The 23,705-nt window shown below is 54.2% G+C and overlaps 1 protein-coding gene across 1 annotated transcript in view; it reads left to right on the forward strand.

Annotated features, from left to right (window-relative positions):
* The first annotated feature begins 827 nt into the window (after positions 1 to 827).
* Positions 828 to 23,705, forward strand: part of PLXNA2 (plexin A2) — a 127,647-nt gene continuing 104,769 nt past the window's right edge. Inside the window, exons 1-2 of the mRNA XM_062509370.1 lie at positions 828 to 2,015; positions 2,417 to 2,599. Of these exons, the coding sequence (XP_062365354.1) occupies positions 828 to 2,015; positions 2,417 to 2,599 (1,371 nt within the window). The remainder of the gene's footprint in view (positions 2,016 to 2,416; positions 2,600 to 23,705) is intronic.

Raw genomic sequence — 23,705 nt, forward strand, 5'->3', positions numbered from 1 at the left:
GCCTGCCCAGCCTGGGCCATGTAAGGAATGCATCATTTGGGATAAAGGAGGTGGTGGTTTTCTGCATCCTTGCACTCGGACGTCTCTGTGGTCAGGTCGAGCAAGCTGCTCTAGGTGCCTCCGCTGCTGGCAGGGTTTGGTGGCTGATCTAACCATGTGCTCCTGTGCTCCCACCTTGGTGGCAGCTGCTTTTTGGCAGCAAAGTACCTTGTGAAGGAGTTCCTGCCAAAAAAGCACCTGCTGGAGAGACACTTCTGGCTCTGGGCAGGGTCTGAGGGGAGATCTCAGAACCTTCAGTGTGTTTGTGCTCAATGAACTTGCCTGCATGAGGTTTCTTCCTCAGGTTCCCAAATTCAATCAGAGAGGGTTTAAAGGTAATGAACAGCTCTCATTTCCTCTGCTGCTTCCAGCAGCACACCCTGCAGGAGACATCCTTGCAGCCAAGATTGCAGATGGATGTCTGGGGCCGTGAGCTGCAGGCTTTGTCTTGGCCTGGAGCTCATTCTCCCATCCCTGGCTGAGCAGAGCAAGTTCTAAACAGCCAAACCCCACCACAAATTAAGATGCAGGGACTGAAACAAGTGGCAAAGCGTCAAGCCTGAACCGCTCTCCAGTAAGTTGTGGACTTGCTTAATTCTGTTGTGCTTAGAGACATCCTCCCTTTATCTCAAGGACTGTGTAATTAGAAAGCCTCCTTTGAATTTTATCTGCAGGGCACACAGGATCTAATCCTCCGCCCTGGGTGTTCTTCTCTCCACAGAACCATGTGAGGGACATTGCCGGGGCTCAGGACACGCGCGGGGGACGCGGAGTTTGCCTTTCCCAGGATGGATCAGAGGAGGAACTGGCCTCGGGTACCGGACTCTGATGGCTGGTCAGTGGCTCTGCTCTGCCTCTTCCTGGCATCGCTGTCCCGGAACGTGTCCAGCAATGCCTCGTTCAGCACTTTCCACTCGGAGAACCGGGACTGGACGTTCAACCACCTGACGGTGCACCGGGCCACCGGGGCCGTCTACGTGGGGGCCATCAACAGGGTCTACAAGCTTTCGGGGAATCTGACCATCCTGGTAGCTCACAAAACCGGTCCCGAGGAGGACAACAAGTCCTGCTACCCACCCCTCATCGTGCAGCCGTGCAGCGAGGTCCTCACGCTCACCAACAACGTCAACAAGCTGCTCATCATCGACTACTCCGAGAACCGGCTGCTGGCGTGCGGCAGCCTCTACCAGGGGGTCTGCAAGCTGCTGCGCCTCGACGACCTCTTCATCCTGGTGGAGCCCTCGCACAAGAAGGAGCATTACCTCTCCAGCGTCAACAAAACGGGCACCATGTACGGGGTGATCGTGCGCTCCGAGGGCGAGGACGGGAAGCTCTTCATCGGCACGGCGGTGGATGGGAAGCAGGATTATTTCCCCACCCTCTCCAGCCGCAAACTGCCCCGGGACCCGGAGTCGTCGGCGATGTTGGATTACGAGCTCCACAGTGACTTTGTTTCGTCCCTCATCAAAATCCCCTCGGACACGCTGGCCCTGGTTTCGCACTTCGACATCTTCTACATCTACGGCTTTGCCAGCGGCAACTTCGTCTACTTCCTGACCGTGCAGCCCGAGACCCCCGAGGGCGTCTCCATCAACTCCGCCAGCGACCTCTTCTACACCTCCCGCATCGTCCGCCTGTGCAAGGACGACCCCAAGTTCCACTCGTACGTGTCCCTGCCCTTCGGCTGCGTCAAGGGGGACACCGAGTACCGGCTGCTGCAGGCTGCGTACCTGTCCAAGCCGGGGGAGGTGCTGGCCAGGGTCCTCAACATCACGGCGCAGGAGGACGTGCTCTTTGCCATTTTCTCCAAGGGGCAGAAGCAGTACCACCACCCCCCCGACGACTCCGCGCTCTGCGCTTTCCCCATCCGCACCGTCAACGCCCACATCAAGGAGCGCCTACGGTCCTGCTACCAGGGCGAGGGCAACCTGGAGCTCAACTGGCTGCTGGGGAAGGATGTCCAGTGCACCAAAGCGGTAAGGATGCGCTGGGTGTTGGCTGTGGGAGCCCTGGAGAGCCGGGATCAATCCCTGCCCCAATGGAACACAAGTTTGCAGAGTAGGATCAGTCTGTCTGTGCCTCAGTTTCCCGAAATCCAGAGCACTCTTCCCCTTTAATCCATGCTCTCATCCCAGAGTGTGATGACAGTGAGGGAAGGGATGGTGTTAAGGCAGGACAAAGGAGTGCAGCTCCCTGGGAGTCTTTGGCACTCCCAACCCAGAGCTCTGGAAGCTGCAGGAGCCCTGGGGAAGGTGCCTGGAGCTGGCAGAGGGTGGCACACTGGTGGCCCCCAACCTGCTGCCAGCACCACCCCGAGTGTGTGGGGCTGCCCTGGGCTCTGTTTCACTCACAGCTGCCGCAAATTTTATCTTTCCAGCCAGTCCCCATTGATGACGACTTCTGTGGGCTGGACATCAACCAGCCCCTGGGGGGCTCGGTGCCCGTGGACGGGGTGACACTGTTCACCTCCAGCCGTGACCGCATGACCTCCGTGGCTTCCTACGTCTACAACGGCTACAGCGTGGTCTTCGTGGGCACCAAGACGGGCAGGCTGAAGAAGGTAAGTCTTGTCTGGGCTTACCTGGGTGGAGAGCCTGGAGCTGGGTTTTGTCTTCTCTCAGGATGCTCTGGTGCATGTCACTGCTGCTGTGTCTTACTGGGAGTGAAGCAGGAGTGGGAATGGCAGGGTTTGGGTCACAGCCTGCTGTTGGAGAGACAGAGTTCAGCTCTCAGAGTTGTCAGTGTGGCTTGTTTTGAAGTGACAAGTTTTGGGAAGGGTGGAGTTGAAGCTGCTGCAGGAGGGTCCTGAGAAAGGAACCAAAGGAGTTCAGATGGAAATCTTGCAATTGTTTTGTTTCCCAGCAATCCTTCTGCGGCTGCTGTAGAAGACTGTGAGTGAAAAGCCTTTGGAGCTGCTGGTGCTGGCAGGATTTTGGTCATGGAGAGATAGGAATGGGTTAATGTGGCTGCTTTTGGAACCAAGCCTCAGGGCAGAGTCCTACTGCTTCCTCTGCCTCTTCCCTCCTGCTGGATGATTGATCAGCCCTGGAACATTCCTTGTCCTCTGCATCTCAAACACTGAGGAGGGTTTTGGTAGGGCTCAGAGAGTCACAGAATGTTTGGGGTTGGAAGGGACATGGGCAAGGACACCTCCCACTAGCCCAGGCTGCTCCAAGCCCTGTCCAGCCTCACCCAGAATGACTTTTAAGCCTTTGAAATCCAGCTGGGACTTCCCCACTTCTGAGTCACAAAATCACTGAATACTCTGAGTTGGAAGGGAACTCTCTGAGGAGTTTTGTATTTAAAACAAATTTGGAAGCGGCCCTGGGGTGTGAACAGAGGTGTGTGAGAGCGTTTGTTGGCCTTTAGAGCTGGAGCTGCAGCTCAGCAGTGGGTCCGATCCAGCTCCAGCAAAATCAGCCTTGGAACTGCTGCTCTGGCAAGCTGAGACCCTTCCAATTAACCTCAGCTCTAAATGACAGCATTAGGTGAACCTGTTAAATGCAGCCCCTGCTCCTTCATGCCAGGGAAAGAGTTAACAAATGTAATCAACAGCAGGCTGTTAATTTTTTGAGTCCTTAAGCAGCAGGGAATTTCTTCCTCATCTATCCAGGAAGATACAAGGACAGGCAGATACTACACTTGAATGTCTGCATCATTTTAATTACATCAGTTCATTAATATTCATTCAGCACTTTACAAGTGCTGAGTAGTAGTAAATTAGGTGCCTCCCTGGTGCCTCTCGAGTGTCAGTGGGGCAATTTTGAACGTGGGGGAGAGGGAGCTTGTAAAGCAGAGCCTTTCACTTCACTGCTTCCCCTGCCGTGGCACAGGAGAGAGCCGGAGATTTTTTAGCTAAATGGAAGGAAGAGGAGCCCTCAGCACATCCCAAACCATGGGCCAAGCTCGGAGCCAGGGATGCAGGCAGGGATGCAGGCAGGGATGAAGGCAGGGATGAAGGCAGGGATGCAGCCAGGGATGCAGGCAGGGATGCAGGCAGGGATGCAGGCAGGGATGCAGGCAGGGATTAAGGCAGGGATGCAGGCAGGGATGCAGCCTGGTGCTCACTGTGTGCAGGGTCTGGGGACAGGGGAGGCTCCTCTTTCAGAGGCAGCAGTAGTCAAGGGCCTGTGCCTGCACACGAGGTATTTACAGACTCGTTCCATGAATTACGAAGGATTACAGAAGCAGCAGTGTCTCTAGCAGGGTTTAATTCCTGGTGCTAGTCTACACTGAACACTTTTTGATGCAAAGTTAATCTATTCACACTCCGCTGTCCAGAGTGAGGGTTGTGGAATCCTTCACCTGCAATCCTTCATCTGTTGGATGAAAATGGCCCATCTCTGGAGTAAATTCATCCCCGACATTCACTGCAGTCAGGTTTTCATGGCATCTGCCCTTATTTAACAGCAGCTGATGGGATCCATCCCCCTGTAATTAACTGGAACGATCGAGGTCCTGTCCTCCCCTGTGTGGGGCTGAGGATGTTGCTGTTCTCTCTCTCACAGCTCTGTCTACACCTTTAGCAGATTTTCCCTCATTTGACACGTGGGATTATCTTTTCCATGGCCTGAGGGAGCCCAGGTGAGGCGTAGGAAACAGCTCTGCACTGAGGCGAGGGGCTCTGGCTGCAGAGGAGGTGAGACCTGGGGGAAGTTAACAGGTTGTCTCCAGATTTTGTGCCTGTTCCAAGATAACCAGACATGTCTCCAAGTCAGCGAGTGCTCAGGATGCTCAGGACTCTCTCCTTATCTCTCCTTCCCCACCTGTGAAGTGATGGTGGAAATGTTCAGCACCTCTGTAAGTGCCAGGGATTTGTGGAGACGCCTTTTCCACCTGATCTCCTTGGTGTCCTCCTCCGTCTCAGATCTACCCACACAATTAATGTCTGAAAGCTTTGTCACACCTATTCCCTCGCCCACAGCTGTTGATTTCCTTTGGAAGCAAGCTGCTGGCTCCATCTGGGCTTTCAGGGAAGGCATTTTTGTGTAGCTGGAGGAAAGTCAGGGAGATGGCTCCAAAATCTTTGAAATTTGCCTGTGCTCTCCCAGTGAGAATTCCTTACTGGAAGCTCTGGGTTATCTCACTGGTGTCCTCCTGCCTTTAGCTCTTCACCTCACTACTCCTGCCACGTTCCCAGCTCCTGCTGGTTCTGCTTCCCAGGAATTGTCTCAAAGTGGGTGAAAAGCAAATGCTGCTGATGCTGTGGCCCTTGGGCTCAAGCACAGGTACGTGGGATGAAATTCTCCCTCCTGCTCTCTTTCCAAAGCACCTCAGCCTCCTGGCTGTGGGAAGAAAGGGAAAGGGGCTCACGTTGGAGACACAACCATTCAGAATTGTGGATTCCTCCAATAAAACCATTTCCATCAAGCAAAATGAGAAGGGACTTAATGCAACAGTTAACAGCAACTAAGTGCTGGGGGGAGATGTGTCAGCTCGCTTGTTCTGTTTATGGGTTTCATACAATTCTATCAATATTGATGTGTGATGCCTTTGATTCTGACACTAATCATTGCCATGAATTAAATTTGCAGCCATATAATTAGAACTGCTATTAATAGGGCCTCAAGCTAAGCACTGCTGTGCTGGTTGTCTTTTTCCTGATGGAAAACGGCATCCACGGAACTCAGCCAGTGTGGTGTGCTGGGAGAGGTTGAGGCTGATGTGGAAATTGCACTTGTTGTGCTTCGAGGGTCTCCTCTGGAAGGCAGGTTCATGGGAAGGGTCTGCTCAGAGGTTTGCCAGAAATTCCACCGGAGCTGCCCTTAAACTTCCCAGTGGTTTGCTGCTCTTGGGACCCACAGCCTGAGTGGAAGAGAGGAAGATGGAGGGAGAAAAGAGGAACCCTCAGCATGCAGGGCTGTTATTGCCCTGTTCCCAGCCCATCTCCCCTTCCCCCTGCCAATCCTGTCATTTGTTCTGCTGCCCCAGCAGAGCTGTGTCAGCCCCGTGTCCCCGTGCATGCCTGGCTCCATCTCATCAGCCTGAGCCCGGTGCCTGGCATGGCAGCAAGGAAGGCTCACCACTGAAAATCAATCTTGTATTTCATCCCGAGAGGTCTGTTTCTTATTAGGTCTAATAAATCAGTGAAGTGCCCTTCATTCAGCTTGTCAATGCAGGACATTGTTTGTGATCAAGAATAAATAAATGTCTCTGCTCTGTCTGCCAGTCGCCATCTAGGTATTATTTTTCCATCATGCTGTTTATGCTGGCTGTAGGAAAAATGCAGTTCCTGCAGCCTTGCCTGCCTTCCCACGGGCTGGGAGTGCTCCTGGGTGGTACAGGCGAGGGAAAAGCTGGAGCAGTGACGTTGTACCTGGGTTTCACCCAGCACTGAGTCGCTCAGTGGTGATAAGGTTTTAATTTGTATGCTTGGAGACGTGGAGGTGTTGCAGTGCTGCAGGCGAAGGTGCAGGTGTGGTGATTTCAGGTGCCCTGAGGTGAAGGATAAAGCGTGCGAATGAAATCACCCCAAATTCTCCTGGAAAATGGGTGTCACACATTGTCCTGACACCTGGGACACTGTCCCAGGGCAGCTGCCACGAATCCATCCCAGGCTGTGAGGTCACTGTGCGGGATCTGTCTGCAGGAGTGCCACAGACAAATACACAGTGCTGGGAAACACACTCCTGTCACCTGCTGGATCCCTGAACTCTGTCCTTGCTCCCCACCTCCACTTTTCCAAGCGATGAGTGATTGGATTGCGCCGCCAGAGGAACAGAGAACTTTTAAGTGCGTTGTTACATCTTGGGATGTGAGAGTTTTATTCAGCTTGGCTGATTTAATTCGTTCCATTAGTGGGAATAAAGGAGGTCTTTCACAATGAAATATATATGTCCCGACCTGTCCTCAGATGACTTCATTCTAGGGATGGTTATCTCATCCCGGTAATTTATCCTTCATTATCGCCCCCGCACACGCATCCCGCCACACTTCAGGAAAAACTGGGTTGCATCAGCGTGTGGAGAAGCCAAGAGGACACCAGGCTGTTATTGAGCACATGAAAATCATCCATTTGCAGGCGCCTTCCAAAGGATTTGCCTGGTTTTGGCTGAAGGTTGGGAGGTCAGGGGCTCTGCCAGCTCTGTGGTCAATCCATCACCCTCGGAGCGCAGATCCCCAGTCCCAGCAGAGCTGTGAGAGGGCAGATGGTTCTTGTTTGGCTGAAGAAGTTGTTTAATTGAAAGGTCTGAGAAAATAAGTCTGATTTTTGCCCTAGGATGTGAAATAAGGGGGTGTTTGTTCAGTACTGTACTTGCTGCTGTGGTTGGAGGAGCTGAGATTTGTTTTCTCCCTAAGCAAAGATTTTCCAGCCTCAGAAAGTAATTCCCCTTTGCTTCCATCTGTGCTGAAATGGGTCCCCAAAATGCCCCATGGTCCCTCGCATTTACTACTTTTCATAGCCAGAAGTTGGGATCTTATTAATTGGAATTTCTGCAAGGCAATAGGAAAGGTGCTGGAAGCCAGAGGAGAGCTCTGGGGTGTGTTTGGGGCTGGAGATGGGGCAGAGCTGCCAAGTCCCTCTAGACTTGAGTCTGAGCACTCAGCAATGTCCCTGCCACCTCTTAATGGCACAAAATTGGCCTCTCTTCTCCCAGCATCCCTTCCCTGGCTCTGCTATCTGGTGCCTGCCAGAGCAAGTCACATCAGAAAAGAGCCAGAAGTTGGCAGATTTTTTATAGCTGCTGGAGAGCGAAGGGGCAGGTGTTCAGGAAATGCTGGGGATGTGAAATGCAGCCAGGTGAGCTCGGAGGACGCTTTAATCTCATTTCTTGGCTCAGGAGACGGGGATGACTCTGGGTTTTACGCAGGTTCAGGCACCTTGAAAAATCAACTTGAAATTTTGGAGGGCAGCGATTTTGTTTGGTTCAGTTCTAAATCAAGTGGGGTTAGTGGAGGCTGCGAGCGCTGAGCAGCCTGATCCATGGAATACATCCTGCCTGGAGCACATCCTGCCTCCGAAATCATGGAATGGCTTGGGCTGGAAGGGACCTGCAAAGGCCATTTAGTCCTGCAATGAGCAGGGACACCTTCAGCCAGAGCAGGCTGCTCAGTGCCCCATCCAAACACGGTTTTTGCCTCGAACATATTTCGGAGATAATTCATCCCCACACCTTCTCTCAGAGATATTATCTCCCCTCTGAGCATCAAGTGAGGCAGAAGTTATTCCTCCTCCATTTCACGATGCTTTCACCAAGTTCAATAACGAGTTTCTACTTGAAATTATCTTGGTGAAAAATATAACGAATTTCCAAACTCTTCTGTGAGCTTCTGTTGGTTTTTCCTGCCTGTCCCTGCTTTCCTTGGCGTGTGAAGCTGAAGGAGCTGCTGCTCTGGATGTTGTTGGGTTTGTGGGTAGGGCAGGGTCAGACTTCTGCCTTTCTACTCATGAGTCAAGAAGTTCATGCTTTCTTTACTATAAACATATTTTTTTATGCAGGCTTTTAAAATCCTCAGAGGTCAAAATAACACAGGTTTTGGTCCATTTGTAAGATCTTAAATCCCTGGGTGGCAAGAAATACTGTGAGAAGCCCAGGCTATGTTGCTTTTCTAAATGCTTCCTCGAGGCAGTAAAAACAAATGTGGAAACCACAAATGTGCCGGGAGAGTCCTGGGCGCTGCCACAGCCCCCGAGCTGCTGCTGCTGCAAAAAAAGCTTGGGATTTAAGGACAAGCAGGGGCTGAGATGCCACGGAAGAGCAGCACGGCCGCGGTTTGAGGTGGGGATGGATGCGAGGCTTTCCCTGGATGTCCGATGCTGCTGCCTCCAACATTTCCTCCATCCCTGATGGAGTTTCCAGCCCGTTGTCGCCGCGGGTGCCTCTTGCTGCCGGCGGTGAGCAGGGCTGGATAACCCGGCGGGGTTTGGGACGGCAGATCCATCAGCGGAGCATCCGCCCGCTATTTACGGCCGGGCAGGCTCCGCATCAGCACGAGTCCATTGCTCCCGTTAGGATGCATCCACACCTCCCCCTGCCTTTTACGAGCCTCTTCCCCTTCCTGCCGAGCCCCTTGGATAGGCAGAACCCTGCCTGGAAATAAGAGAGGGAAAGAAAGCCCTGCCTGCTGTGGGGAGCTGCTGGGGATGCAGCAGCCCAAGGGATTTTGTACCAGAATTATTAGGAGCTGGGGAAGGGATATGGGCTTTCCTGGCTGTGACCTGGGCAGAAAATAAAACAAATAAAACCAAACCAGCAAAACCCTGAAGGTGAGCACTGCTGTTATTCCCATGGGGTTTGCTCCTGAGCTGAGGGAGAGGCTCCCAGTCACTCCCAGTTTGTACTGGGGAGCCTGCTAGGAGCAGGAGCTGGTGGTGGGGGAATAGAGGGTTTAGGGTTGTGATTCTTTGGCCAGGGATGCAGAAGGAGGAGCACAGGCAGCAGCACAGAAAGGCTGCAATAATTAGCAGGAGGCTTCGTCAGCAATTGTCCCTCCAGCCCCTGGCAGCGTGGCAGTGCCCTGCACCGCTCCTGTTCCCTTCCCTCGGTTACACAGCTCTGCATCAAACAGATCCACGTACATCAAAGTGATGTGCATTTAAAATGAATGTACGCATCATACAGCCTCGCTGCTATACAGCACGGGAAGGGGTTTTTTTGTGGTTAGCTGCTAAATTATTTATTGTGTGCCGGGCTTTAATCTCATAAACCTGCCTGCAGGCCTTAAGCAAACCAGCCTGAGCATCCTGGAAAGCTGGGAGCCAGCAGCTCGAGGCGCTGGGGGTCTGGAGGTGGGAATTGTTTGTCCTGTCCTGTCCCTCTGTCCCTGCCAGCTCATTAAAAGCATCAGCACCGTAAATCGGCCATTGCCACCAACTTGGAGCGTGATTTGCATTTGCTTGGAGAGGATGCCGGGTCAAGCATCTCCAGAAAGAACAGGAGTGGGTCCCTCGAGCTGCTGAAAGTAAAGGAAAAGGGGAAAAGGGTGAGGGAGAGGCTCTGGGGTAAATCAAGGTGCTCCACATGAGCAGAGCTGTGGCTCCAGCCCGGAGCTCTCACGGGATGGGTTTGGCTACCAAAGGGGTGCTTGCCCTCGGCAGCACCCCGAGCCAGGGCTGGTGAGAGGGAGAACAGAGCATCCCTGTGCCTGCTGCCCCTCCCCACTGCTCTGCTGCTCTTCAAGCTCCTCACTCCCAGATTTCGTGCCACGAGCAAAGGGATACCCTGGCCTGCCTTAAATGAGTGAATAACAGAGCTGGAATGAAACCAGTCCCTCCTCCTGCCTTCCCCTTCCTTCTGGCTCTCAGACCAATTGCAGCTCTGGAGTAAATTTGGGCTAAATCGTTCTGCAGAGCTTTGAAGCCAAAGGGCAGCGGGCTGTGATCCTCTGTGCTTTTCTTCTTTGTACAGAGCCTTTCACTCCATCAACTCGGTCTCGTTACTGAGAAATAAATAATTAGAATATCTGGAAGTCCAGGTATAGTGGAAGGGAGTCTGAGGAGTTTCAAAGACACCCGGGCTGCTTCCTTCCCCTGTATTCCCACCAGGAAAAGGGATATCTGCACTTTCTGACTTCACAGGGAGCTCAGCTGAGAGCTTGTAATCCAACGTGCAAAGAAAGCAAGATAAGCACTGTCCTTCACCGTTAGCAATCAACTGATGAATATGTTTAAATATTGTATATTCTGGAGCAAAGCACATCCCATTGCACAGGGCACAGTTTTTATGATTTGCCCTTGATTTCAGGAGAGTTTGGCCATGCTGGGGCCGGGATTGGGCTGATGCCAGCAGCCCCAGAGTGGGGATTGCCAGGGAAATGCAGCAGGAACAGGACAAACAGCACTGAACCCCAGGTTTGGGGAGAGAAAGGCAGCTTGGTGTTTGCTTGAGAAAACAAACAAGTTTCATGTTTTTCAAGTGTGCTGTACCAAGGCTGGCTTGTTCAGAGCCCTGTGATCAGAGGCACCAGGCAGCCCAGGTCCAGCAGGAGCTGTGTTGTTCCTCGAGGAGCATTAAAGAGCAGCCTATGCCTTCTGGAAATTGTTGATAAAGCTTTCTTTTTGAGAATCATTTTTGCTTCTCTAGCACAAATGTACTATTTCTTGTTTGGATGTGTTGCTTTCTTCATTCACTTTTATTATTAGGGACATTTACATGAAAACAGTTTTTTTGGGTTTTTTAATTTTTTTTTTTTTTTTTTTTTTTTTTTTTTTGCTCTCACAGCACATTTCCCAATTGCAGCTGCACTTCCTGCCTGGAAGGAGATCTCCACCTTCCCTGGGAATGGGGAATGGGGATGATGGTCTCTCTCTCCACGTGGGGCAGCTGCTGTGTCCCTGTTCCCCAGAAGGGATGTTCCAGCTCATCCCTGACTCTGCTCTCTTTATCCACCTTGTGGATTCATTGGGAAGCTGGATGCATCCCTCCCCTCCCGAGCACAGGAATTTTTTTGTACCTTCCCAGCAGAGAGAGCCTGGTGTGAAACCCTGGAGCAGGCAGGAATCCTCCCAGGGTTTCCCAAAGTGCCCAGCCCTGGCTGTGGAGCAGTTTGGGAAGGGAGAGCTAATGGATGTGTCTGGCAGATAGAGAGAGCAGTGATAATGTGAATTACAGGAAAAACCCCAAAGGCTGCCGTTTAGGGCACAGCGATGACATCAGCACTGCGGGATGATGGATTTGTTCACTCCAGCCCCTGCTTGGGCAGAGGCAGCAGGAGCCAGACTCCCTCCCGTGAACCTGGAGAGGAACCTGCAGCACCTTCCCTGTCTCTGTGTGCCTCTCTCAGCTCTGCAGATGGAACACGGGAGCTCCAGATGTGTTCAGCACATCTTTAATTTCCTCTTGCTCCATTTCTGCTGGAGCTTTGCTTTGGGGGTTGGCGTTCCCATGGGGTTTTTTTCTGGTATCTTGAGAAGCTTGGGATCAGCCAAAAAAAAAAAAAAAATAGAGGGAAGAAGTTTCAGGAGAGAGGAGCAGTTCTGGCTGTGGGGTGGGGACACCCTGCTCTGTCCCCACAAATCCTCTTTGCACTGCCCTGGCCCAGCTCAGCTCCCCCCTCCGGGCAGCAAACGCTTGGTGAGGTGAAATTCCTCCCCTGTGTGCTTCCCTCACCCCTGACCCCGCTCCATTTCTTCCTCCTTACCCCTGAATTTCAAACCTGACCTTTGGTATCGTGGGGGCAGGGAGGAGAGGCAAGAGGGCAGGGAAAGGGCAGGATGGATTTGGCTGTGGATGGGAGGTGGGGGAAGTAAAGCTGCAATCCAAACGATGGCTGGGATGCTGTGGGGTGTTATAGGATGCTCTGGGGTGCAGTGGGATGCTATAGGGTGCTGTAGGATACTCTGGGATGCTGTAGGGTGCTGTAGGATGCTCTGGGATGCTCTGGGATGTTTTAGGGTGCTGTGGGATGCTCTGGGATGCAGTGGGATGCTGTAGGGTGCTGTAGGATGCTGTAGGATACTCTGGGATGCTGTAAGGTGCTGTAGGATACTCTGGGATGCTGTAAGGTGCTGTGGGATGCTCTGGGATGCTGTAGGGTGCTGTAGGATGCTCTGGGATGCTCTGGGATGCTGTAGGGTGCTGTAGGATGCTGTGGGATGCTGTAGGGTGCTGTAGGATGCTCTGGGATGTTTTAGGGTGCTGTGGGATGCTCTGGGATGCAGTGGGATGCTGTAGGGTGCTGTAGGATACTCTGGGATTCTGTAGGGTGCTGTAGGATGCTGTGGGATGCTGTAGGGTGCTGTAGGATGCTCTGGGATGCTCTGGGATGCTGTAGGGTGCTGTAGGATGCTGTGGGATGCTGTAGGGTGCTATAGGATGCTCTGGGATGCAGCAGGATGTTGTAGGATGCTGTGGGGATGGAGCAGGTGCTGCTGCTCTGTCCATCAGCATCCACGTAGAATCGAATATTTGCCCACACATTCTGTTCCCTGAAATGTAAAATACATCCAGGGCTGAGCTCTGAGTGCCATCCCCACCCCGTGGGGTGCCAGTGGTGTGGGGAGAGGTTGGGCATGTGTGGGATGCTCCTGGCACTCAGCCTTAAAGCCCGGCTTTGTGGCAGCTCCTGCTCGGTGTCTGGGGCCGTGGGCTCAGCTCAGCCCCCCTGGGCTGTGGAATTTCTGTGAGCCCAGACAAACCCACTCTGCTGTGCATCCCTCCCTCCCCAGCTCGGTTCTATCTGGCCTCGGGCTGCTCCTTCCCCGCTCAGTGCAGCCGTGGGGGGTTCTCATCCCTGCACCTCAACAAAGGCAAACTGAGCTTTGCCAGCTGCAGGAACCAGCTCCACCGAGGAGCCAGCTCTGCCAGGCTGGAGGCAGCTCAGGACTCGTTGTCCTCTTGGGTTCTGCATCCTCTGAGTGCCTGCTCCAGCACAGCCCTCCAGCCCTGCCTGTGCCTGGGCTGAGTTCATGACTTCTGCCCTCTGACACGCTGCCTGGGGGGCATTTAAAGCAGAACAGAGAAATCCCTGCTGTGTCATGCAGAGGCAAAGTGGCCCCATCCATCTCTGTCCCCCCAGCGCTGCTGGCTCCCGAGCCCCCGGGGAAGGTCCTTGCTGCTAGAGCTCTGCATCTTGTCGTGGCACTGTGAGTGCTCAGGAATGGATGTGGAGGCTGGGAGTGCTCAATCCCCCCTGACAGGTAGAGCTCATTTAATGGGATGCTGCCTTATCCATCCCCCTCAGCCCGGAGCAGGTGCTGGGCCCCCCGCCCCCACAAAGGCTCTGTGTGAATAAGGACGCAGTAAATGTCTCCAGCTCCCAGATTTATTCCTTCATTAGGTATTTAAATCCATTCTGCTGGATAGGATGCTTCTGTGAGGAAGGCTGCTGCCGTTTCTCTCCGTGGAATAAAGTGGGGGCTGCCAGCAGCTCTGCCCAGCCAAGCCCCCTCCCAAAACCCCCAGAGCCAGCGTGGTTTGGGCAGGGGGAGCAGGAATGGGGTGGGGAAGGGGCTCTGGGTGCTGTGTTCAGCCTCTGCACAGAGTGGGGGGGGGGGGGGTTTGGGGGAGTGAATCTCAGCAGAGGGGTGAGCAGGAGGGGGCTGCAGGGCTGAAGGGGTGCAGGGATGGGCACATCCACCTGGCATGGTCCCAAATCCCCGTGGTTCAGGGAGGTGCTGGGTGGGCTCACAGTGGCATGGCCAGCAGCCAGCACCCCTCAGCACCCCAGGGACCCACGGGGTTTGTCACAGCAGGGATGGGTCCCACAGGACCCTTCCTCACCTTCCCCTTTCCCACCCCCATCCCAGCGTGGAACATTTTTGGGAGTTGCAATAAATGCTCTAAAACTCACTCATGGAACCAGACGGCCTGGGAAGAGCTGAGGAACTAAAATTAGCAGGAGTGCCCCAGGCAGAGGCCACCTGGGGCTTTGTTTCGCTTCGCTCTTAACTTTCATCTCTTTTATTTATAATTTGTGGCTGATTGATTTTTACCTTTTTTTAAGCTTTTTTTTTTTTTCCCTCCTTTGAAAACGAGGAGCTTTGCTGTCTCATGATGTGTAATCCCTGCATTCCCAAGGGTGGCATTGCCTCTTCTGCCCCAGTTCTGCCAGCTCCCTCTCCCTGAGCAACAGAAGTGCTGGGTAAGCCCCAGGTCCATCCTGGACCACGTCTCCTCCTCTCCAGCCTTCCTCAGCTGCTTTTTGTGCTCAGCCCTGCTCTACCCCAACCTGTAACAGGTCCTGCCCTCAGGTCCTGGGAACTGGAGGACTCACATGATGATTTCAGACTGTTTTTTAGAAGTTGTGGCTGCCCCTGGATCCCTGGAAGTGTCCAAGGCCAGGCTGGACAGGGTTTGGAGCAGCTTGGGACAGTGGAAGGTGGCCCTGCCATGGCAGGGATGGGATGGGATGGGATGGGATGGGATGGGATGGGATGGGATGGGATGGGATGGGATGGGATGGGATGGGACGGGACTTCAGGTCACCTCCAGCCCAAACCATTGTGGGATTCTGTCCCTGCCCTGTGCTTCCTGTGACACTTCTGTGTTCTCCCTGGGCTGGATTTGGGCTTTGCACAGTTTGGGTTTTCTCCTCGGGCAATTCCCAGCGTCCTTCTCCTGGGGAATGCTCCCTGGCAGGGCAGAGCCTGGATTCCCTGGCTCACTCTGTTCCTGGCTCTGCTCAGTCCCAGCTCCGTGCCAGCTCTGGTGGCAGCAGTGTGCCCGAGGTTGTCTGGAAAATCAACAAAACCTCCTTGAGTCCTGGTCAGCAAGGCGAGGTTTGGGTGAGCTCCAGCCGAGGGGAAACTGGGGAGGATTTGCACTGATGGCAAAAGGCTTAACAGCCCCTCCCCAGCCCTGGTAAAGCACCTCCAACCTCTTCTTTACACAGTTTATTCTTCCAGTGAGGGTTGTTTTCAGCAGCCTGGTTCTGTTTGGTGTGAGCTGACCTGACCCCTGCCCACCAAACCTCCCCAATTCCTGTTTGCTGCTTCCCAGAGCTTTCTCCTGGCCCCAGCTGCCAGTCGGGGATAAATTCACAAACATGTTCGGGGTGATGTTCAGGGTTTGCTCACCACCGAAGCATCCCAGAGTGTGCCTTGAAACCAGAAACCTGGCGGAGGGAGGAGCTGGGGCTGGGGCAGGGATGGTGTCGGTGTCAATCAGCCTCATCCCCGGGCTCCGGGTAACACGGATTTCAGCCCTCGGCTTTGGTCAGTGTGGATCAGGATTTCCTTTCGCCCCTGGGAACAGCTCAGCAAACGAAATATTCATCTGAAACCAGCGTGTGTTCTAAAAACCCAGAAAATCCAGTGCCTCCTCCTGAACCATTGTTCTTTCCTGCCGTGTCTCTGGCTAAATTAAGACTTTCTTAGAAATGCACAGGTTAAAAGTTTAAAAGCTTAAGGTTTCATTCATAATTCACATATCAATGAGGCTTTGATTCCTCCCGGGGAGCAGCTCGGTGCCTGCAGTGAATGCTGATGGGGGAGCCCAGCACCTCTGAGCCTTTCCAGAGGCAGAGCAGGATGGATCCCAGGGGCTGCTGCTGGGGAAAGCCAAACCTCTCCCTTTTGGGTCACTGCTTTGAATCCGACCCAGGTCAGCAGTTGCCAGAAGTCATTAACGTCTGCTGGCTGCTCAGGGCCCTGTGACAAATGTGTCACCAGCTCCCGGTCCTGTTCCCAGCAAGGGCAGCATCCCGATCCCAAAACCTGCTGTCACAGTCCCGACAGCCTGGAGCAGGTGAGGGAGGCACCAGCCGAGCCTTTTACCACCCCACACCTGCACTGCACTCTGCTATCCCGAAGTGACACCCGGGGTCGTTCCAGGGGAGGGGAAGCCGTGCCCTGTGCCAGCGAGGATGAGGAGGACGAGGGCTGGGCTGGGGTGACCTGCTGGGGTCACAGTGTGACAGCACAGCTGGGGTGCTCTGTACTCTGCTGCTGCTTCCAGGGCAGGAGAGCAATGGCTTCGACCTGCAAGAGAGCAGGTTTAGATGGGATATTGAGAAAAATCCTTCCCTGGGAGGGTGGGCAGGCCCTGGCACAGGGTGCCCAGTGCAGCTCTGGATGCCCCTGGATCCCTGGGATTGCCCAAGACCAGGCTGGACAGGCTTTGAGCAGCCTGGGATAGTGGAAGGTGTCCCTGGACATGGAATAAGATGAGATTTGAGGTCCCATCCACCTCAGGTTGGATGAACAAACCCCCCACGCAGCACTGATGTGTCTGTGCCCCTCTGGGAGCTCCAGCCTGGTGTTCTCCCCCTCCCGAGGAGGAAGAGGAGGCTGAGAGCGGGTCCTGCCCAGGCAGCAGGGAGGACCTGCCTTCCCCTGGCCAGGCTGCTCCTCCCCACGGCTGGCCTGGCTCCCTGCCCTCCCTCCCCTCACCCAGATGGTCTCTGCATCTCCTTGTCAGGCATCCAGGAATATTTCTCCTGCTCTCTTCCCATCCTCTCCAGCAGCCTCCTCGCCTGGCTGCAGCCTTTATCTCCTCTTTGTGCCTCGCAGGCACCTCTGCAGCTCTTGGCTGCCACAGGAGCTCCAGGCACGGCTGCTCTGCTGCTTTTTTGGGTGAAGATGCCCCCATGCTCCCCCTTTTCCCCCATCTAATACTGACAGTTTTGAGAAGGATTAAAGAAAGGAGTGCGGGAGCCTGGCGACTTGGCTCGGAACTCGTCCCTTCTGAGAATCTTTTGCCTTTATTATCCAGCCGATAAATCTGCTTTCAGCTGCCTGTCTGGACTGGGAATGGGAATAGCAGGGAGCACCCCCTGTGCTAATTCCCCCTTCCCAGGTGTGGTGCCACTTCCATCCCATCCAGGACCACCAGGACCGTGCTGGAGACGGGCTGGGGGCCAGTGCTCTCTGCCTTTGGCTCCCTGGTTGTTATTCTTCAAAATAAATTAAATTGGAGATATTAATCTCATGAAGGGGAGGATTTGCTTTCCTTATTTTCCATTGTTTCCCCCCCTCCCAAACTTTTCCACAGGAGCTGCTGGCAGCAGCCTCTCGGTGGCAGCGGGGCCAGGAGGGTGCCTGGCAGCAGCTCAGCAGAGGGGATTGGATTGCAGGAGCAGAAATCCCTCCACACTGCGAGCCTGGTTTCACTCTGCCATGTGGCATCTGGCCCCGGAATGCTGCCTGTCCCCTGCCCCACTGCAGGTGACACTGCTGGCACTGGTGGTGGCTGCTCCATGCAGGACATCACCGAGGATCCTGTGCATGGGCACTGCCTTCCCTTCAGGTGTCCTTGGGGTGGATTTGGGGATTTTTTTTTTTTAATTCTTGAAATCTGTATTAAAAATCTGCTGAAAGATGAACGAAGGCAGCTGCTCTCAGTTCTGAGCCTCCTTCAGCTGAGAGCAGCACCTGGGATGGGCATGGCTCTGTCCCTGAACTGACCTGGCAGCTCTGGCCGAAGGTTTGGGCAGGTTTGGAGCGTGGGCAGAGGTTGGAGCTTCCCCTCTCTGGGAATCCACATCTGGGGGTGTTTGCTGAGCTGTCTCTGGGTGCTGCCTGTGAATTTGGCAACAAGTGTGGCTGTCAGACCCCAGGCACTGTAACACTTTGGGTTTTCCACTGGAGTTGCATGGACGGCTGATCTTTCCTCCCAAAAATCCTCCAGGGGCTCATCCTCAGTTCCTTTCCCCTTCCCATCTCTGCTTATCCAAAGCTCCCCTAATATCTAAATCTCTCCCCAGGCCCCCAGCATTACCTCACTCAGCAGCACAGACTGATGCACTGAGAGTCTCTGAGCCAGGACTTTGTTGGTAACACAGGGGCAAAGGAACAAAATCCAAATAATTTCTTCCAAAAAGAGCAAAAAATGGGCAAGAAGCAAAAAACCCCAGTTGCCCAGGAACAGCACAGATCCTGCTGCTGGGCTGGTTTGTGCTCAGGATGAAAATAAAGTGATTTATAAAGTGCCTCTGCTGCAAAGGCTTTGCCTTTCCACGTCCCTTTCCCTTCCAGTCTGGTTGTCCCCAGCTCTCTGCTCCGAGGCACTGCCAGGGTGGCACAGCCAGGGTGGCACAGCCAGGGTGGCACAGGTGGCCTCACTGGTGGCACTGCCTGGCCCTGGCAGCCCTGGGTGCCAGGGGGGATCAGAGCCCAGCCTGGCTGTGCTGGCAGATGCTGGGGTAGCTGAGCTGGTGGCTTTAGAGCTCTGCCCTGAACCTTTGCTGCCATTCCTGCAGATTTTTCCAGGGGTCATGGTGATAATGAAGGGATTAATTTAATTCCCCCACTCCTCCCGCAGCTGGTGTGTGCCTGCTCATCTGCTGGTGTTTTTACTGGTGTGATTCGGGCACTGCCTGGGGTTGGAGCCCAGGAAATCCTTGGGTTGGGGTTGTCCCCATGGACTGGGAGCTGTGGGGTGCAGCCTCTGACACTTCCCACTGCCCCTGTGCTGGACAGGATTAAAACACCCAATAAATACAGGGATAAAACACCCAATAAACACTGGAAACCCAATGATAACTGGAAACGCTTTGATGGAGTGGCCTGGTGCAAAATCACCTTTCCCCAGTCCCACTGCAAGGCTCAAGCCCAGCCCTGTGTCCTGGGGGGCTCTGGGGGTCTGTGGGGGATGCCCCAGGAGCAGCACAACTTCTCCTCTGGGGCTCCTCAACTTCTCCTCTTCTCAGGGGCTCTGCCCCTGCCCCAGGGAGGGAGGGAGGCCACGTTCCCAGGCTGGTGCTGGGGACAGGGACGTGAGTCCTGCGAGGAGCTGAGAAGCACATTAGTATTGCTGGCTGCAGCTCCCCTGCCTCCCAGCAGCTCTCGGCAGTGGGTGGCTGCCGGGTTTTTTTTCCCCCTCAATTCTATCCCAAACCTGTTTCAGATTAAAAACAAACGCTGTTGCATATCAGTTTGTCAGTCACTCTAGACCTAATCTCCCAAAATAATCTTTTGCCAGCCCTCCTCCTCCCCCAGGATGGGCAATAATTGTTTCAAGACATGTCAGCCTTTGTTTAAAGTGAGGTTTGTGTTTTCCTGAGGCTCGTGTTCTTGGAAGGGAAAGGAGAGAGGTGCTGAGCAAGGACTGACTGCATGGAGAGGGTGATTTGGCTGCCCTGAGGTGCTGGGGACAGTTCTGCTGCTGGGGTGGGACAACAGGGGTGGTGAATTTGGGCAGGCTCAGGGGAGCTCCAAACAACTGCAGAGCCTCGGGCAGAGGACAGGGACCAGATTTCCCCTGCTCCTGTCTAAACAACAAAGCCCATTTCCCATCAGTGCTGGAAAAGAACCCCTGCCACTGATTTTTACATATTTGGACTCAGTATTAGTCCACCTCAATTCTCTGCAGGTAGAACCGAGTGTCAGTGCCCAGGAGGCTCCTCCTGTGCCATGGGCTCATCACGTCCCTGCTCTTGGTTTCTCTGCTCCGTGGCTGTGCAGGGTCAGGGCTCAGGGTCTGTGCTCACAGAATCCACCCCACTCTGCTTTCCTGAGGCCTGGGAGCAGCTGGAAATGGCTTTTGGGAATGCATTTCCCAAAAAAAAAAAAAAAAAAAAAAAAAAAAGTGGGATTTTTTATGTGAGCGCTGCTATGGCAAAGGAGGCTTTTAAAGGGGATCAGATGCCAAAACTTTACAGGAGCTTTAATCCAGCTACAAGAAGTAATTTTTTGGAAAAGCAGAGCTAGCTTTGCAGCCCCTGTGTTTTTTGGAGGATTGCTCTCCCAAAGCAGCCTTCCCCCACTGCCCCACGTGTGTCCCCATGTGTGTCCTGGCAGTGCAGGCACACCTGGTCCCCACGTGCCAGGCTGATAAATATTGCAAAAGTGCTCTGGCACCTGACAGACACCTCGGGGCTGTCGTGCTCTCCCCTGGCTGTGCTGCTCCTGCTGGCTTTGCTCATGAAAAGGAGATTGTCAGCACTGGGAACTGGCCACCATTCCCAGCAGGAATTGGTTTGTGGGCTCTTCTGGCAGCCCGAGCATCTGGGACACGTTGGTTCACAAATGTGGCAACAGCTTATCAGGGAATTGTGGTTTGGATTACAGCAAAATCCCAGAATGAGCAAATCCCTGCTTAATCTGGAGAGCTCTGTCAGCCTGACTGGGGTTTCTGAAAGGAAAATGCAGCTGGCAGAAGTTTCATGTGCACTCTGGGAACTTTCTCCCAGCTCGTATCCCATTAGGATAACAAAGTAAAAATATTTCATTGGTCCCTCCCTCCTTATTTCTGGGCCTCCCTGAATTTGGATTTTCCATTTCTCCTTCTCCTGGTGGTGCTGCTCAGTGCTGAGGACTTTGTGCTGCTGGGTAGAGACAAGGTTTGAAACATTAAATTCAGGGGTGAGTTCAGCTCCACATCCCACCCACAGATGCCAGGGTTTTGGGTGAGAACTGGAGCATCCACGGGCATCTGCCAGAGCCAGGAATTTCATCTCCACCTTAAGTTAAGGGCCTGGAAGTGCTGGAGCTCTGCTGGAATTGCCAACTGGACTGGTAAATAGCTGTGGTTTGGGCTGTGAGGAGCAGATGTTTTTGCTGCATGGACTCGTGCTGGATTTTAGCTGGTTTTCAGCAGCAGAACAAGTTTTAACTCCTGTCCCTCCAGCCCCACGAGATGTCCCTCAGGCTGGCTGCTCTGCACAAGGCAGACAAGTGGGATGTGGAAAACAGGGAAGGTGATGCTGCTGCTGCTGGGGGTGGGAGCAGAGGGGCACGGCCAGGTGAGACACAGAGACTTCACTCTGCGTTCCCACCCTGAGCCCAAACCTGCTCTGCTGAGGGCTCTGTGAGCTCACGGAGTCATCACCCCAGCTCTGGAGACACCACTTGGATACAAACCCCCACAAGGACCTCGGGACAGGTCCCCAGCACCTTTAACCATGGGACCTGCAGGCTGCTGCCAGCTGGAATGCTCCAGACAAGTGATTTCCCTTGCCCAGGCACTGCTGAAACTCTTTGTGTGCCTGAGCTGAGGTGGAGCGTCCCCAAAGAGGAGCAGGCAGAGCCCCCAGCCCTGGCTGCTCTCCTCTGCATTATTCAGAACCGTGGGGGGACGTGATTTGCATTCCTTACAGCGCCGTGGGATCTCTGATCCCCTTTGGGGGGAGATTACACGAGATTGCAGCGACGCTGGCAGGGAAATTGCTCAAAATTGCAGCGATCATGGCAAGGACGTGGGGCTGTGCATGCACCGAGCTGCTCCCGGGGAAGGGATGGAGCAGGAGAGGGACAGGCTGGGAGAGGGGCTGCGTGACCCAGGGACACTGCAGGTGAGGTGTTCCATCAGCGGGGAGCTGGTCTGGGCAGGAGCTGGAGGAATGGGAGGCCAGGCAGCCCCTTTTCCCAGGAGAGGAAGGTGGAGGGGGCACAGGTGGGGTTCGGCTGCTGAAATCGTGAAGGGAAAACTGTGGAACCACGCAGGGCTCTGCTGTGAGCAGCTTCCCCTCCCACCCCAATCAACAGGAGCAAACCCGGGCACTGCATGGAGCACAGGATACATGTGTTGGTGTTTAATTACAGCCCACAGCCAGGCCTGCTCCAGCCCCTCCTGGGGGTGCCAGCGCCGCGACACCGAGGGCGCCGCAGGAAATTTAAAAATGCTTTGATGGGTTTATTAAAGAGGGGCTGGGTCCTCTCTGTGCCAGCAGCGTGGGAAGCTGCAGGTGGGTCCCCATGCATCCATGGGGACCCTGTGTCAGCATCATGTCCCCATCGTGTCCCCCTGCCCAGAGCTCGCTGGGGCTGTCCCTGCATCCCCACTGCTCCACCAGTCCCACTTTCCTTTTAAAACGCATCCAGCACCAGGAGCTGCAGTTTTACTGGAGCAGAAAGAGCACCTGTGCCAGCTCCTCTTTCTCGCCTCCTTTTGCCTCTTTCTGCTCCAGCTTTTTGCTGGGATATCAGCAGGGACCTGGGCATTATTTATTGATTCTGCAGTAATACAGAGCAAATCCCTCCACCACTGTGCTGGTGTTCCCTGCCCACAGCCCCCGAGAGCCGGCACTGGGAGGGAAATGAGGGTAAATTTTATCTCCGTTTTACAGACAGACAGGAGGACACAGGGATGTGCCCGAGGCTGTACAAAGGTTCCTGGAGCTGGGTCAGGAGCTCAGAGCTCCCAGCTTCTCTCCTGTTGCAGGGGAAAGGCTGTCATGGTCCCCTCCCCATCCCTGTGTCCTTGACTCGTGGCCAAAGGTCTTTAACATGAGCCCACCCCAAACCCACACCGAGTGCCAAACCTCTGTCAGAGCAGCAGCATCTCCCAGTCTGGACTGGGCTGGAGCCAGAGCTCCTGGGCAAAGGCTTTGTGTGCCAGTGCAGAGCCTTTGCAGCCCCCTGCTCTCCTCTGGCACCGCAGCTGCTGCTGCAGGGACGCTTCTGCAGATTCCCACACAACGCTGCTTCTCCAGAAACTTTCCTGGCTGTCTCCACTGCAGGAATCCAGATGGTGATTTTTCATCTTTCACACAATCTGCTCAAGCCAGGCTCAGCTGGAGCTGAGCAAAGCTCGGCTTGGAAGGGCTGGCAAACCTCTGCTCACATCAGGCAGGACTGAGAAACTTTGGAGGACTTGGATGCCTGCTGGATGCTGCAGAGGGCTTTACCCTGAAGCTGCAGGCCAGGCTGTGAGTCAGGGCTGGTGTCACACAGCAGCAGTGAGTGGTTCAGGCCAGTTTTCAGAGTTCAAGTAACACAAACCCAGGGTAGCTGTTTTAATCCTGGGCAGTGTCAACATCTGGGCTCCCTGTCCCTGCAAGTGTTCAGAGCCAGGCTGGATGGAGCTCTGGGTGACCTGGGATGGTGGAATGGTCCCCCAGCGTGGCAGTGGGTTTGGAATGAGGTGATCTTTAGGGTCCCTTCCAACCCCAACCATTCTTGGGTTCTGTGATGTGTGCCAAAGACAACTTTGGCGTAAATGGAGGCTGCATTATGTGACTTTTAAACAGACACTGGACATGGAGAAGCTTTTGTGCGAATGAGAATGGCCAGCCTGTGCCGAGGTCCTGACCCCAGCATTGTCCCCCAGATCTCTCCTTTGAGGAGGACAGGCAGATGAAGAGCCCTGAGCCAGAGAAGGAGCTGAAACCACGCGGAGCCTTTGGATGCAGCCTGGATCAATTGTGAAGACTTTGCCCCCTCGCTGTGTAAAACATCCAGAGCAAATGTAGAGTGACAGGAAAGGGGTCAGTGGTCTGGGTCACCACTGAGGTGCTGGAGGAGATAATCAGACCCTTTTCCTTCCAGTTCAGCGGCTGCCAAAAACACCGGAGCGCCTCACAAAAGTGCGGGGCGCAGCCAAGCGTGAGCACTCAGAGAGGCCAGA

The sequence above is a fragment of the Cinclus cinclus genome, chromosome 27 (genome assembly GCF_963662255.1).
Source record: "Cinclus cinclus chromosome 27, bCinCin1.1, whole genome shotgun sequence".
NCBI lineage: Eukaryota > Metazoa > Chordata > Aves > Passeriformes > Cinclidae > Cinclus > Cinclus cinclus.